The 14998-nt window shown below is 44.4% G+C and overlaps 1 protein-coding gene across 3 annotated transcripts in view; it reads right to left on the reverse strand.

Annotated features, from left to right (window-relative positions):
- Positions 1-510: 510 nt before the first annotated feature.
- limk1a (LIM domain kinase 1a) overlaps positions 511-14998 on the reverse strand; it is a 40698-nt gene continuing 26210 nt past the window's right edge. For all 3 annotated transcript variants that reach the window (XM_079733689.1, XM_079733691.1, XM_079733690.1), the window contains 13 exons: positions 13179-13288; positions 11862-12071; positions 11159-11264; positions 10453-10637; positions 9902-10088; positions 9278-9364; positions 8261-8392; positions 7969-8028; positions 7370-7435; positions 5526-5685; positions 5104-5159; positions 4140-4297; positions 511-3825 (listed from right to left, as the gene is read on the reverse strand). In XM_079733689.1, the coding sequence (XP_079589815.1) occupies positions 3657-3825; positions 4140-4297; positions 5104-5159; positions 5526-5685; positions 7370-7435; positions 7969-8028; positions 8261-8392; positions 9278-9364; positions 9902-10088; positions 10453-10637; positions 11159-11264; positions 11862-12071; positions 13179-13288 (1686 nt within the window). In that variant the 3' untranslated portion in view covers positions 511-3656. The remainder of the gene's footprint in view (positions 3826-4139; positions 4298-5103; positions 5160-5525; positions 5686-7369; positions 7436-7968; positions 8029-8260; positions 8393-9277; positions 9365-9901; positions 10089-10452; positions 10638-11158; positions 11265-11861; positions 12072-13178; positions 13289-14998) is intronic.

The following is a 14998-nucleotide window of genomic DNA, read 5'->3' on the forward strand; positions in this document are numbered from 1 at the left end:
TTGCAGTTGTTTGAAAGGTTTTTGGGGGAGAATTAGATTAATCTCAAAGATCATAATATTAGCAGACGTTGATGGGAATTCTCTACTCATATGCTTATTACACTAAATAAGAAAATACCATACATCAAATCACTGGTTATCATCCGTGACACATAGGATTTGACACTGTTCTTGATCCTACTTTTAGCCATAGTATTAAGCTATGGATGTCTGCCGTATCTGCTTTGTGTCTACTTATAAATATCCACATGTAAACCCTTCCAAGCTAACTATTTATCTTATGGCTTTGAGGGTATTTCCATCATAACAGCCATCATCTTAAAGACCCTTTCTATTTGAGTTATTCACCAAATAAAAGTGGCATATGTCAGTCTGATGGTGTCCAACATTAATGTCAATCCTTCAAAGCCCATGCAAATGGATTTCTAAGATGGAAACAGCATGTCTTCCACAAATAGAAAGGAACACAGGTGGTTATAGTTTCAGAAGCAACATGTTTATTTAGGCTGCGACAAAGATCACTCGGCTCCTCAGCTCAGAGTCAAAATGTTCACGTTCAGGAATAAAGTGCAGAGTTTTCACAGCTTGTGTAAAAATTAAATAAAACCATCAATTGATTATAATTCTAAATATATCAAAACTGACAATGGTACATCTGGAAAATATAAATATGATAAGAAACAAGAAGAGATCTCATTAAAACATAGTCGTCAGCATTGATATTCAACAGTTTGAATCAAGTTTGCACTTTATGATACAAAGGGTGATTTCTTTTCAAATGAAAACGTTTTTAAGAGTCGTTGGCAAGGCTAGCTTAAAACAAAGGCACAGCATTGTTCAGAGGTAACGATCTTTTGCAAATAAGTGCTGCGGTGACATTTCCCATGATCAACACATCCACACACACACGCAACAGGTGTAGGGCAGGCCGCTGAGCATGGCTTCAGAACAGAGACACACACACTAACACAGCCCATCATTAACATACCCAATCTAGAAAAACATTAGATCAATTTGCCCCGAAAGTAGGCTTCTATTTTGGTGTCTTGATTTATATAACCTTGAACTTGTTTGTCTTACTGTAACGATACTGTGATCGTACAATACTGTTGTTTTTTGTTGTTAACGTGTTGTTAGTTTGTTATAAGCGATGTATGCTACGTTGACTGAAATGTTAAGAAGTAGCTCCAGAGAATACAGCCCTGAGCTAAGAGAACAGAGAGCGAGGGGTCAAAGCTGAGAGGCGATGGGTGCCTGTGTAGGTGACTGGTCTATCGGGTGCTAGTGGTAGTGGTTAAAGCCCTGTTGGACATCACATCGAGAGAAGGTATTAACACAGGATAGTATTCACAATAGGACTGTAGGCAGCAGGCAACACTGGGATCAACCATCTTCTTTGATAGCAAAGATCAGCCGGGAATCTGACTTCATTGTGTGTGAGGATAACTTAGAGAACAGATTGGATTTGGTTTCCATAGAGGTAAGGCAATTTCTTTTTTTTCTTTTACAAAATACGATTACTGTATACTCGTGGTGCAAACACATGAGTTGAAATTAGTATTAAAGTATATGGTAGCATTGCATTGACAATCAATGCTACGTCCTAATCAATAGATTCAAAAGCAGACATTGGACATAGTATCGGATCCTCATTTTTGTTACCAAGAAGAAAGTGTTTCCCCAGAAACCCATTCCACAGTTGCAAAGGCTCTGTCAATGGATTTGTTACATTTGCATTCGTTAACCTAACCTGAACCGTCTTTGCCAATCTTTATCACAATTAGCCCAAGAGAGAGAAATAAAAAAACATGGCTACAACCAGCCATCGGGTAATAGTGCAAAACAAAGAACTTGTAAGTAGTAAATCTGTACAATGACTTCGGTCGCGCTTTATAAAAACAGAAGCTGTGTTTAAGCATGTTTTGATTTGTAGTCTTTTTTTCATTTTCGTTCTAACTTTTTCATTCTTATATTTTCATTCTTCATTTTCTTATTTAAAGTTGCTTGGTTTAGTAGCAGAAGGGAGCTTCTCAAGCAAGTACACCATGCAGCACATACAAACGTAGCAGGATTCCAAAGATGAGATGAGATGCATGAAATGCAGCATGTTAAGGTGAAAGTGAGACGTGACAGTGGAACAGATTCATATTGGCGGAGTGCGGCAGAGCGGATATAAGCGACGCACCCCGACGTATAAAAAGGGGGGATTTACATGTAGGCATTTGGAGATTTACAGCCAGCCATTATTGGATAAGTGGACCGTCCCAGGGTGAGCATCACAAGAGGGGAGACAAACACATTTAAACAGACCGCAGACACAATGTTTAAATTAACCGTCTGTACAATCATGACCTCAGTCATGACCAGAGCATTATTAAGTTTGATCGTACTAGGAGGACATTGTTGACCAGTTAACTTTGTCTTTCTAATTAACTCTCTTGTTCAGAGTAGGAGTGGGAAGTCGATCATAACTTAAACAATGTTAAGACGATATACATTTTTTATGATTTTGAAGTGGGTTTTGACAAAATGTGACGCGCATTAGTTTCCATTGTATCATGAGATCCTGCTTTCACCACTGTGACCAAGAAAACCAACTTGTCTTCTTTTCAATTAAAACATGTTTTTTTATCTCCATAATTCTAGCTGGTCGCCGAATAAAAATATGGCAATGCAGCATACGTATATAAAATATGTCTGTACATTTAGAATATTTAAAAACATTTACAATGCCACTCTATATTTACAGGACTGGTTTGAGATTTGAAAACAAGATTTCACCGCAACATGAGAGATAAGTCAACAGCTTCCATTGCATTGTACCGGGTTCAGGGAAAGGAGTTACCTTGAATTTAAGTCAGTGCTACTCAACTTTAGCACATGGGACTGTGAGGACATACATTCAGGCCTAATATGGACAGTCTACTGGAACTAACCATGTAACCCTATTCCAAAAGTCGGGAATAGAAAAAGGATTGGTATCATTTACCATATACTTATTTTTAGAAGCTTTTAGAAGCATTTTTAAAGCATTAAAGGGCTTGACTGTATCTTATTCTGGAAATGTGTATGGTCGATCTTTCTAATGTGAATGAATTCTACCTCCTTTCCATGATTCATCGTCTATGCTCCTGTGATCCCTGGACAACTTACAATCTACTGGGGCCCCAACTAAGGTTTTAAAAACATCCTGCAGAAGTTTTTCAAAATGTATATCTTTCCGGAACAAATAGCTTTTCAGAATCAAGTTATTTAGAATAAAATACGATGTACATACACTGACATTGAACCTGACACACTTATCTTATACACACACAGTTTCCCAACCATGGGGTCCGACTGCATACGATCCTGTTGTCGTTCCCCCGGTGAACGAGACATCAATGGATGCCATGAAATGATGTCTCTGGAGTTGACCATGGATGTGGGTGCTACTTGCGTAGGTGGCTTTTCAGTTCCTAAATTCCCCCTGAGTCTATTCGTCTTGGTCTGAGACCAGACCTCGTAGGCCACCTGTGGCCGTCTGGACATGGCAGGATATTTACACTATACCTCCTTCTGTACGCGTCCATTACATCTCCCTCGACACGAGGACGTGTGCAGCTGAGGCCAAACCACCTCCCGCCTCCTATGTTCCTTCGACCTCCCCCTGGGGCCTACTCCGGCCGCTCTGGGTGGGTGGGCAGGCCGTTCTCTGAGTGTGTGACGCTGTGCTTGTCCCAGAAGGCCTTGTGTAGCTGGTCCAGCTCAGAGACCATAGGCAGGCCCATGTTCAGGTGCATCTTCAGGTTCTCCAACCACTCCTCCAGCTTGGGGAAAGCCGGCCTGGGAAGGTCAAGCAGAAGTCCTTTTAGAAATCGTGCAGTGAGTGAATGCTTTTATGTTGTCTCTGGCTTAACAGGAATATACGATCTGAGAACAAGGACAGCAGCCAGACCCTGATCAAGCCTATTTCAGCTGCAATGCGTAAGCAATAGGCATTCTGCTGTTTTTTGCATACCATACATTTCTTCAAAGCCCACCAGCGAGAAATACCCAAACCAGGTTATCATCTGAACCCTGCTCTGCTTTTGAAGTTATGATATCAGTTGTTCCCATTACCCCCTCGAAGGTACTGTACTGAAGGATGGATGACTGACCGTTTATCTGCGTCGAGGTCACAGCATATGGCGGCCAGGGGGAAGAAGGCAGGAGGACAGTTCCGGGGGCAGAAGTGCTCCAGGAAGCCAGAAATATTTAGACCAAAGTCCCCCGCTCTGGGCAGGTAGTCTGGGTCTGCGTTCACCCTCCCAATGATCTGGAGGAGACAAAGAGTTGTGTTAGCTTTGGAGATGGAACAAGTAGAAGCAGGCCAGGTTATAAACAACCACAAGAACAAGAGTAGGAGTGGGAGACAGTAGGAGAGTAGGAGTGGGAGACAGTAGGAGTGGGAGACAGTAGGAGAGAATGAATGGGAGACAGTAGGAGAGAAGGAGTGGGAGACAGTAGGAGAGAAGGAGTGGGAGACAGTAGGAGAGAAGGAGTGGGAGGCAGTAGGAGAGAAGGAGTGGGAGGCAGTAGGAGAGAAGTAGAGGGGGGCAGTAGGAGAGAAGGAGTGGGAGGCAGTAGGAGAGAATAAGTGGGAGACAGTAGGAGACAGTAGGAGAGAAGTAGAGGGAGACAGTAGGAGAGAAGGAGTAGGAGAGAATAAGTGGGAGACAGGAGAGAAGTAGAGGGAGACAGTAGGAGGGAAGGAGTGGGAGACAGTAGGAGAGAAGGAGTGGGAGACAGTAGGAGAGAAGGAGTGGGAGACAGTAGGAGAGAAGGAGTGGGAGACAGTAGGAGAGAAGTAGAGGGAGACAGTAGGAGGGAAGGAGTGGGAGACAGTAGGAGACAGTAGGAGAGAAGGAGTAGGAGAGAATAAGTGGGAGACAGGAGAGAAGTAGAGGGAGGCAGTAGGAGAGAAGGAGTGGGAGACAGTAGGAGACAGTAGGAGGCGGTAGGAGACGGTAGGAGTGGGAGACACTAGGAGACAGTAGGAGACAGTAGGAGACGGTAGGAGTGGGAGACAGTAGGGCAGTAGGAGTGTTTGAGTCGACCTTTAGAGGACTGGAGGACACTCACCTCACAGAGCATGATGCCAAACGAGAATATGTCCACTCTCTCGTCGTAGCTTTTCCCTGGAAGAGGATGAGAGGAAAAAGGATCATGTATGTCTGCTGTTGAATTTAGCGCGTAGCTCCTAAAATAGAGGTCCTGGTTAATGTATGGATGGATGTTTCAAGAGGTGTGATAATATAGCTGGCAGCTCCTGTCAGAGTTTCCGTCAGGGGGAGGTGTAGCACTGGGGGTGGCTATACTCTCCACAGTGCTCTGTTCTGTGTGATGTATATTCTGCAGGGCTCTACCGACTTATATTAAATAATATATACATCAATGTTTCTCAACGTGCATTCTGTATGAACGTATGTTAACCCTCAATATGAGTATGTGTGACTACGATACGATGTAATACGCTTCATCACTTGAGGAGGACGAGAACGTACCGTGGATCATCTCAGGGGCCATCCAGTAGGGGTTGCCCACCACAGTGTACCTCTTCCTGCGGTCCTGCTTCTTCAGGCCGGCCTGCAGCAGCTTGTCCTGGTGCTTATCCTCCACCATGAGCCTGGCCAGGCCAAAGTCTGCCACCACCACCGTGTTGTCCTGCGCAGCGGCGAGAGAGAGACAGTGTCAGTCTTCAGAGAGAGAGAGACACGCTGGAGCAGTGACGGAGGTGTCAATAGGATGAGGGATAATGTCATGGTTAGGGTGTTCCGCTCCCAGTCCAAAGGGTTCTGGGTTTGATCCCAATGTCGGCAGTCTACTTGTGTTCATCCTTGAGCAAGATGCTAAAATTGAGCCTCTCATATTGACGTGTATCTGAATTCAATACAAAACATGAAGATGGTGCGTTCAAGAGAGTCTGGGAAGTTGGAAGTTGCCCCAAATGAATGAACTTGTGGGGAATGTATGAAGGAAATTAATGTTAGACTATATTCCTGTTGTGCAAATAGGAAGAAAATTAATGTAAGACAATTTTCATGTTGTGAAAGTATAAAGGAAATTAATGTTGGACTATATTCTTGTTGTGAAAGCATGAAGGATATCAGTGTAATACAATTGTCATGTTGTGCATCTTAGAATTACAGCTTGACTATGCTTAGTAACGCAATGTTCACACACACCAAAATACTTAATTTAACACAAAAGAGGAACAGAGCACGTGACACACCAGCACCGCTGGAAGCGTGCTGCTAGACAACCTCGTGCAGAATGACATCTTCACAGCCGATTGACAACCTGCTGCTGCTTTGTTTCAGCCTGCCTAAGTAGCTTTTCCCCACATGATCTAATCACACAAAGCGCGCCGCGCCCCATATGACTACATTAGTTTGCTCTTTAAGGCACATAACAAAAAAAAAACATTGCATCGTCTTTCTACCAGCAGACAATGTAGAAGGAGTATGTGCAAAATAATGCACCTGCACGTTGGACTTTAACTTAATAAAAGTTAATCAGAGTGTAAAAAAAGAATAGTTTGAGGCAGGGCAATGGAGGGAGCCTGGAATGTGATGCGGCCTGACATGGCAACAGTGCTGTAGTGTTTAACCTCAGGCATGTTGCTCTTTCCGCTAAAACAGCTTCACCTTGAAGTTTAATGAAAAAAAAACGTCGGCCTTAGCCTGTATTTACAAAACAGTGTGGTTAAGGGGCCCAGTCGTCTGGACGTCTTGTTCACAATATCTATAGCTTTCTCTTTGTTTTTCCCTCCACCTCAGGAAGGGGCTGCTTAAGGAAGACATAGCCCAGGGCAAGTAGTGAGTGTGTGTCTGTGTGTGTGTGTGTGTGTGTGTGTGTGTGTGTGTGTGTGTGCACGCACATTTCAAGGGGGATTAACTTGCCATACTTGTCCCTAACAAAGCCCTTCTGTGTGTTTGTGTGGACAAGAATTTCTCCGCTTGTAGAGTTGTCACAGCACTGTCATCAGTGAGAGAACCTCACCATTGTTGCCCTGCCGTGCACATTGTATTAATCCATAGAAAAACACAGCAGATGGGCGACACATCCAGGTACACAAACATACATGTGATCCGCTCAGAGGTACCTTGGCTACATGCCTAAACTAAGACCCTACAGGAGCATCTGTAATCCTTGTTGGTCTAGTAGAGTCATGCACACACCACACACACACACATTTTTCTAGTACAGACCCACACACACACAAACAAACACACACAAACTTGCACGTTTCTCTAGTAGTCACACATTCATGTGTGAACGCCCTTGTTTCTCTAGTAAGGTCACACACATGGGCGCACACACACACACACACTTAGAGAGAACTTACCTCTCGCACGAGACAATTGTGTGAGTTGAGGTCTCGGTGGATTATGTTCATGGAATGCAGATACGACTGAATAAAAAGAGGGAGAGAAAAGAAGAAAGAAGATTAAATGCGAATCCAAAACTCGTGCGGAACAAGCGGCCATTGTTACGGGCCTTACAGCAGAAGCCCTCGCAACTGATAGCTTTGAAGCTGGGGTCAACCATTGACACGCAACACAGTAATCACTGTGTCTTTAACTCAAGTACGGCAATAATCTTCAGAACTAAAATATGGGTATGGTTTCATAACGAATGTAATTTTGATAGTGGGTTGAAATCTACTGCAGATGGCATTGGCAATTCATAGTGTTGTAGTTAAATGAAATGGCCACTAGAGGGCAATGTCTGTAAAGCCAGCGTTGTTATTTTGCTGCACTGCAGCTTTCTTTAGTTTCTTTCTTTAATATCTTTCATCTGTGAAAATAAATACTTTCGTTTAAACGCATTGTTCCATTATATCCTTTCCAAGATGTTATGGCTACCATCAGAATACACATCAGAAGCTAAATCAATGTCTCAGAGCCAAGCCAGGTGCTTGATGCTGCTTCCTCCTGAGCTCACCATGCCAGCCGCTATGTCCTTGGCAAAGCTGACCCGCTTGTTCCACGGGAAGGTACTGTCCTGTGGGCACAGGAGATTAGACAGATATAAATATATATATATATAAATACACAAATATAAAACCCATGTTATTACAGATACACTATAAATCTGTCTAGTAATCTCTTCATACTAGCCCATCCCTCCATACAGACACAAGCTGAGGTACTGTCTGCAGCCATGCTCCACTTCACACGTTTTTACAACACACACGCACACACACACAGCAGAAGGTGAAGCCCTGCCCCCTCACCATCTCCATTATGAGCTCTCTCAGCGTGCCTCCCTTGATGTACTCAGCGATGAAGTTGAGTCTCTTGTCCTTATAGAGCACCCCGATGAACTTGAGCACGTTTGGGTGCTCCAGACAGCGCATCACCTTCACCTGAAGCAACAGAAGGACCACACAGCTGTTTTACACAAAAGCCATTCAGTGGCACCACCTTGATGGGCGGCTCGGTGGATGCAAAGTAATCTCACTAATTGTGTTCAAACATTAGTATTTGTAAGGTTTAGAAACATGTTTATTTTTTCAAACAACACAATTATAAGCTTATTCAACAGCACAGTTCTTCACCATTTCACAGATTTTACCAAGAGTATGCTGATAAGGAGCCAACTTGTAACAGTTTCTGAGAGTGTTTGAGATGTTTGCACCTCGGCACAAAGGCAGGTTAGTCAGTAGAGGTTCCTAGGATAATCCAGCTCTTTTATTCAACACAGCCTGTTGGTGGAATTCAGTCACCAGCTTCGCTATAATAAAAGCAATACTAAGAATAATTCCTAGCAATAGTGAAAGTGATATAAATAAAGCATCTTATGTCAATGTCACAGAGTATTCTTCTGCCATTCAAATGGGCTGTTATTAAAGTCCAGGGCTGAATGGTGGGAAATGTCCATGACTTAGAGCAAGGGAGGGAGTTGAAGAGATTGCTTTGAGGGTGTGGACACTTGATAAACGGCCCTGAACACTGCGAAGGAGGAAGCTGTTCATCTTCTACCCCCCTTCTGACGTGTCAAATTCCACTCATACTGTCACACACGCATAAACACAACACTTGAGCACGTACACAAACACTCAACAGAGCACAGAGCACACGCACACGCTCCCACGTACAAACACACTCATCTGACCAGTTCCTTCGCATGAAGGGCATATTTAACGAGAGGATAGTCATTCTCCCCGTGGGAATGTGGTTGTTCTATATTATTTTTATCATAATAAACCTTCAGGAAGGACGAATGCAATCTCTAGTCAATATTAGCTCACCTCCTTCAGGAATGTCCTTTGAGTCTCGTCGTCAAAGCGGATCAATTCTTTCATCACCATCACCTCGCCCGTCTCTCTGTGGGTCACCTGTGGGAAATGCCGGTGTGTTAATAATACAGTTGTCCTATGCACCGATTTGACGTTCATCCATTTACTCTCACTATCTTCATTTTATCTTCTACATATTCTACCGGATTATATTCCTGTTGCCTATTCATGATGAATATTGCATATTCATGTATTAATTATATATTTACAAGCATCTATTACTCTTAACTTAACTAAGAGATTAATTTCTATCCTGCGTTCCCTCTCCCCCTCTCTCTTTTTCGTGCATTGTCAAAACTATTGCAATGCCTCCACCTAGTGGAAATCAACGATATGACCTCATGACTGACGCCCATCGACATGCAGCCGTCCCCTCCACCTTCAGACTACACTGGCTGATTCCTCGAAGCACCACGGGATGTAACCTTATAACCCAGTATCTGCAGCCATCCCTTGACCCTACTCCACAATTCACTGTGCGTTGCAAACAAAGGTTGGATAGAGGAATCGAAAGTGGGAGAGCCGGCTTGCTTTCTTTCACGTTTTCACGAGGGGAAAGGGGGTGTAGTCCCTTACCTTGATGGCCTGCCCGAAGCAGCCCTTCCCCAGCACCTCCCCGTGGATGAGGTCGGAGGGGCGGAAGATGCGGTGCATGCGGCTGGAGACCAGGCGCAGCGACTCAGACCGGTTGAAGTCCTTCCTCTGGGGGCAGGGGGAGTCGTTCTGGCTGGGGCCCGGGGACTTGTCGGTGCTTAGGCTCCGCCTGGGGGACAGAGAGGGGGGGGGAGAGAAACATCAGAACAGGAGTATGAGATGGGAAGAGGGAAATACATAGAGGAAGCTAAATATTGCAAGAGCAGTTAAAAGAAGTGAATAGGTGTTTGACTGAAATTCAAAATACTGTTTGCGTTGATTATAAATGCCATTGTGTCCCGAAAATATTATTCGACGGATTAATCATCAAGTATTCGATTAAACTTGCATGTTAGTCCGCTATGTCTAGCTGTGCGAAAAAAAGCAAAGGCAAAACCAAACACTTGGCTAACTCTGTAACTGTATCCTAATTCCCTCCGTAACCCGAGCCCCCTGTAGAATCCACCCCCAGACCCTCGCTGTGCTCCTCTTACGTGATGATGCGGGACCGCAGCTGACTGACGTCCGGGTGGGGGGCCTCGGTGACGGGCAGCATGGGGCCGGGTCCCGGGGCCCAGTCCTCGTCGGGGGGAGAGCATGGGCCCTGGCCGGGGCTGTGGGGGTCCCGCTCCAGGGTGAGCTGCAGCAGGCGACTGGTCTCCTGGATCAGCAGGTCAATCTGCCGGGGTGGAGGAGGAGGAGAGTGCTTGGGTGAATGGAGCTTTTAGAAAGGATTCATGTTCTTAATGGATCAGACTGGGGCAGCATTAGGCTCAATGAATAGGCTCATATATCCCAGTGGCCAGGGCAGCTGTGGCCAGGTGGGCGTTTAACCCAATAGCTGGAAACTGAGTTAAGTTGAGTAAGGTTAAGTTAAGATCGATCGGCTCTCCAGGAGGAATTAGCTGAAGGGGAAAAGAGAGAAACGCTGTCCATTGATGGATGAAGTTACGCTTCACACTAGTTAGATTATTGCTACTATTCAGCCATTGTTCAGTTAGCATGCATATGTTCCAAATAGGATGATTTAGTTAATTAGTATCAATCAATTTAAAGAATACCCTGAGAAACTGTTACTACTATTATTCATGTACGAAGCTGCCGGGATATAACCTTTTTTTTTTAACAGTTATATTAAAACATGAATCAACTGTTTGAAAGAGGTTTCCGCCTGTTTCAAAGTGAGCTCATAGGCCGTACCTCATCCAGAGGAACATTGTGGATCGGCGTCCCGTTGATCTCCAGGATTTTATCGCCCACATGGATGGAGTTCTTCACATCCGGGCTGATGCAGTCAGCATCCACTCTGGACGAGAGACAGAGGGACGGAGTGAAAGAGTGAAAGAGTGAAAGAGAGAGAGAGAGAGAGAGATAACGACAGTGAATGGGAGGATGATGTAATGTGATTCCCACTGAGCCTGAACAATAAAGACTTAACATCTTCTCAGCTGCCATCGCTCTTCAGGGGTCTCCCTGCTGTGCCAATAGATCCAGATCATTCCAGTTTTTATAACTGACTCGTCCTTTCACTCCCTCGCCGACCTCTGCTAGTCATCAAATTATTCACATACACCTCCGTAACTGTAATCACACTCCCCCACCACAGTCCTATATAGCATTCAGTCTGATCGGACACACACACACTCGCTCATGCAACACAAATACACACACACACATTCCCAGACATGCCCCCACACTCACACATTCTCGCTCATGAAAGCACAAACACACACACACACACACACACACCCCAGACACGCCCCCACACACAGACATTCAACACACACACATACTTGCAGACAAGTACAAACACACACAATCCAGACATCCCCCCACACACAAATGCACCAGACACACCAATACATGCTCACACACACACACACACGCCTATGCACACACTCACTGGGAGACGCGGACAGTGGGCCCGTGCTCGGGGCTGTACGTGGGGCTGATTGGCCGGTCGATGGCCACAGAGAAGCCCCGCCCCCTGTGGCCATTGGTCCCCTGTGTGGAGGCGGGGATGGACACCAAGGTGACCGTGTGAGGGAGCCGCGAGCATGGCGACGCCGGCAAAGACACCGGAGTCACGATACTCTGGTAGTAACAAGGGCCGCTAAGGAGAGAGAGAGAGAGAGAGAGAGAGAGAGAGAGAGAGAGAGAGAGAGAGAGAGAGAGAGACAGAGACAGAGAGAGAGTGAAAAGTGAGAATAGGAAGAACAATGTCCATAGCAGAGAATGAGAGAGGGAGGAAGGAAAGAAAACAAGGAGGGGGAACGGGACCATGGAGACAAGGGAACGAGTCATTTAAAATGTCAATGGTGCACATAACTAATCCTTGTCATTCCTGTGCCTTCATCAAACTTCATGTCTTCTGAGGGAGAAGTAGACCTTGACTGACACATTATCATTTTAAATGATATTTGACATATACTTAAGTAAAACAAAACAAATGTATTTTATAGCGGCAGTAAATAAAGAGTTACAATTGTTAGTCCATCGCCGTTTTCCCACTTCCTCTCTGAGAATTGAGAGGACAAAGCAGGCTTTATGTGTATTCTGCAGCTTTTGTATGTATGACTCAGCAACAGAACATTTCCCAATGTAGCTGTCGCATTTCAATCTGAGACAAAGTGGCTTGAGATGACCAGGCACAACACAGACACAACACAGACACAAAACAGACACACAATAAGGCCTTAATGCAATGAGTCCTCGACTCACTGTGTGTGCAACAGTCTCCTGGAAACACTGCATGGTGGACATGATGGTCCCGGGCCCATCTATTCTATACATATACACATATATATATTATTATTATTTATCTATTTATACATAATTCTGTATGGAATACATCTGAGTTCGCCTGATTTAAAGAATATATTAATCAATATCAAAGTGTGTCACTACTATGATTGGCCGCACTATTATTTTGTTTTCCCAGGAAATGCAAGGACCTGTGAATATGCACATCTTGAACATGGCCTTCCCCTCTCCACTGTGCAATCTTTTCATGTACACCGGTCATCATTGATCCTGAACCGTAATAACTTGTAATAACTTGGCTACTGGAAATAGCCCCTGGGATTGCCATACTACACAGAAGTAAACTGATTTGTATAATCCGATTCATACTTCCAGACGGAGTCGACAGGAAATAAGATAATAAATAAGGTAATAAGAAGCAAATGTTGTGACCTCATAAGCCGGGGGGGGGGCTTACCAGTAGAGCTTGGAGCGCTCCACCAGAGCGTACGTGTCCCCGTCTCCGATGAAGGCCTTGCAGTTCAGACAGGTGAAGCATTCCGGATGGTACTTCTGTTCTCCTGCGACCTGGCCAAGACAAAACACACAGCATGCACAATTGAACATATGGAATATATATGTACATGCAGATTTTTTTTATCTTCATGAAAACAGATACCACTACTTCAACAACCTTGAAAGAAACCCTTAAAGGCTTGTAAGTAAAGTGTTGGAATAAGAGCTGCGGTTTGTAAGCTGAAGGTACATTTCATGAAATGAAAAGTTGGAGGCTGCAAATGTGTCTTCTGCGCTGTGGCCATCATTACCACCAGCAGTACGGTGACACCGGATAACTCTGAGAACTTGGGTGAGATCCGGTTGCTAAAGGCGACGGTGGGATACACGCTAGAAGATTGAGTTCTGCTCCGCTGCCAAAATCAATGTCCAGCTTAAGGCTTGCTTCTTGCAAGCGGGGGAGGAAATTGAGTTAAGGCCAAAAATCAGAGCTGGCGCTGAGATTAAGCAAAGTATCGGATGTGTGGACGATGCTACTGCGAGGGCCCGTACGGGCGCCTCCCATCAGATACGAGTGAGCCAAGCTGTTAACATTGGAGAGCTTGATTTGCATCATGTGCTAGGGGTTGAGAAAACCGTCAACGCGTTTGAGCCTTTCATTTCAATCACACCTTTTTCTTCCCCAATCTGTGCTCAATGACAAGCAAAACACAAAAAGACTGAACAATAGACAATATTTAAAGCCAAAAATCAAACACATTTCATATTAGATCCCTGAAAGAGACTTCTGCATAAATTTGTCAGCGATGCAAAATAGTGAGTCCCTCCCCGTCTGGAATTTTTAGATCTGCTTAATGAATCACTGTGATGTGGCGTCAGGTCCCTAGACCCAAGACTTTGCTTATGCCAAGACCGGCTCCAACTGCAGTAATCTGCAATTCTAATGCAGTGTGCATGCACTGATCCTATAGGCCTCCAGACCCCAGGGGGAGGAGAGCACAACAAGATATGCACATGAAAGCATTTTGGGGTCTGAGTATGTGAAAAATAAATAAAGATAAGAGAAAAGATTGATCTGTGGCCCATCCTTGAAACACTACTTTGAGATTGGAAATGTATAGCAAAGAGTTCAATTTGAATGCTTTCAGGCATTGTGTGTCTTCTCCTATGTTTTTTTTGTTTTTTCTCATATTTGACAGTTAAATTGATTAAAGCTCGAGTGTAAAGAGTGTCTATCCTGTATGCATCAGCAGATTCAGACACAGCTGACAGCAGCATGGTTTGAAGATAACCCCATGAAACTTTTAAAGCTAGCTACAACCCGAAGACAGCAAGCCGATAATCTGGATCAGACCGGAATGAAGAAAAATGGAAAAAAATGAAAGTCAATAAATAAATCTCAGTATGAGTTTTCCCACATTTACACGGAGTAGCTGTTGTTCCTTGTGGTTGCCCCAGCAACAAGGAGAACACACAAACATGTAGACACACAGATGGCCCTCAGGCTATTCGCGAGGAAATGGTGATCAAATGATCAATTAATCTCTTAGTTAGAAATGAATACCACAGACGCACAGATACCGGAAGGCTGTATCTATTAGTTTGTTGGAGGAATACCAATGACAATATGTTGGCCTCTAGGACAATTTAACATCTGTTTGCGACTGAGGCGGTATTTAAACTGGAGGTGGGACCAATTCTAGGGGAGGAAAGAAACAAAGCTGAATGATTTCCCCAGCCTATTTCTCTGGGTCTTTTAGGGATTCAGGACATTCATAACAC

The sequence above is a fragment of the Pollachius pollachius genome, assembly GCF_949987615.1.
Source record: "Pollachius pollachius genome assembly, chromosome: 3".
Lineage (NCBI taxonomy): Eukaryota > Metazoa > Chordata > Actinopteri > Gadiformes > Gadidae > Pollachius > Pollachius pollachius.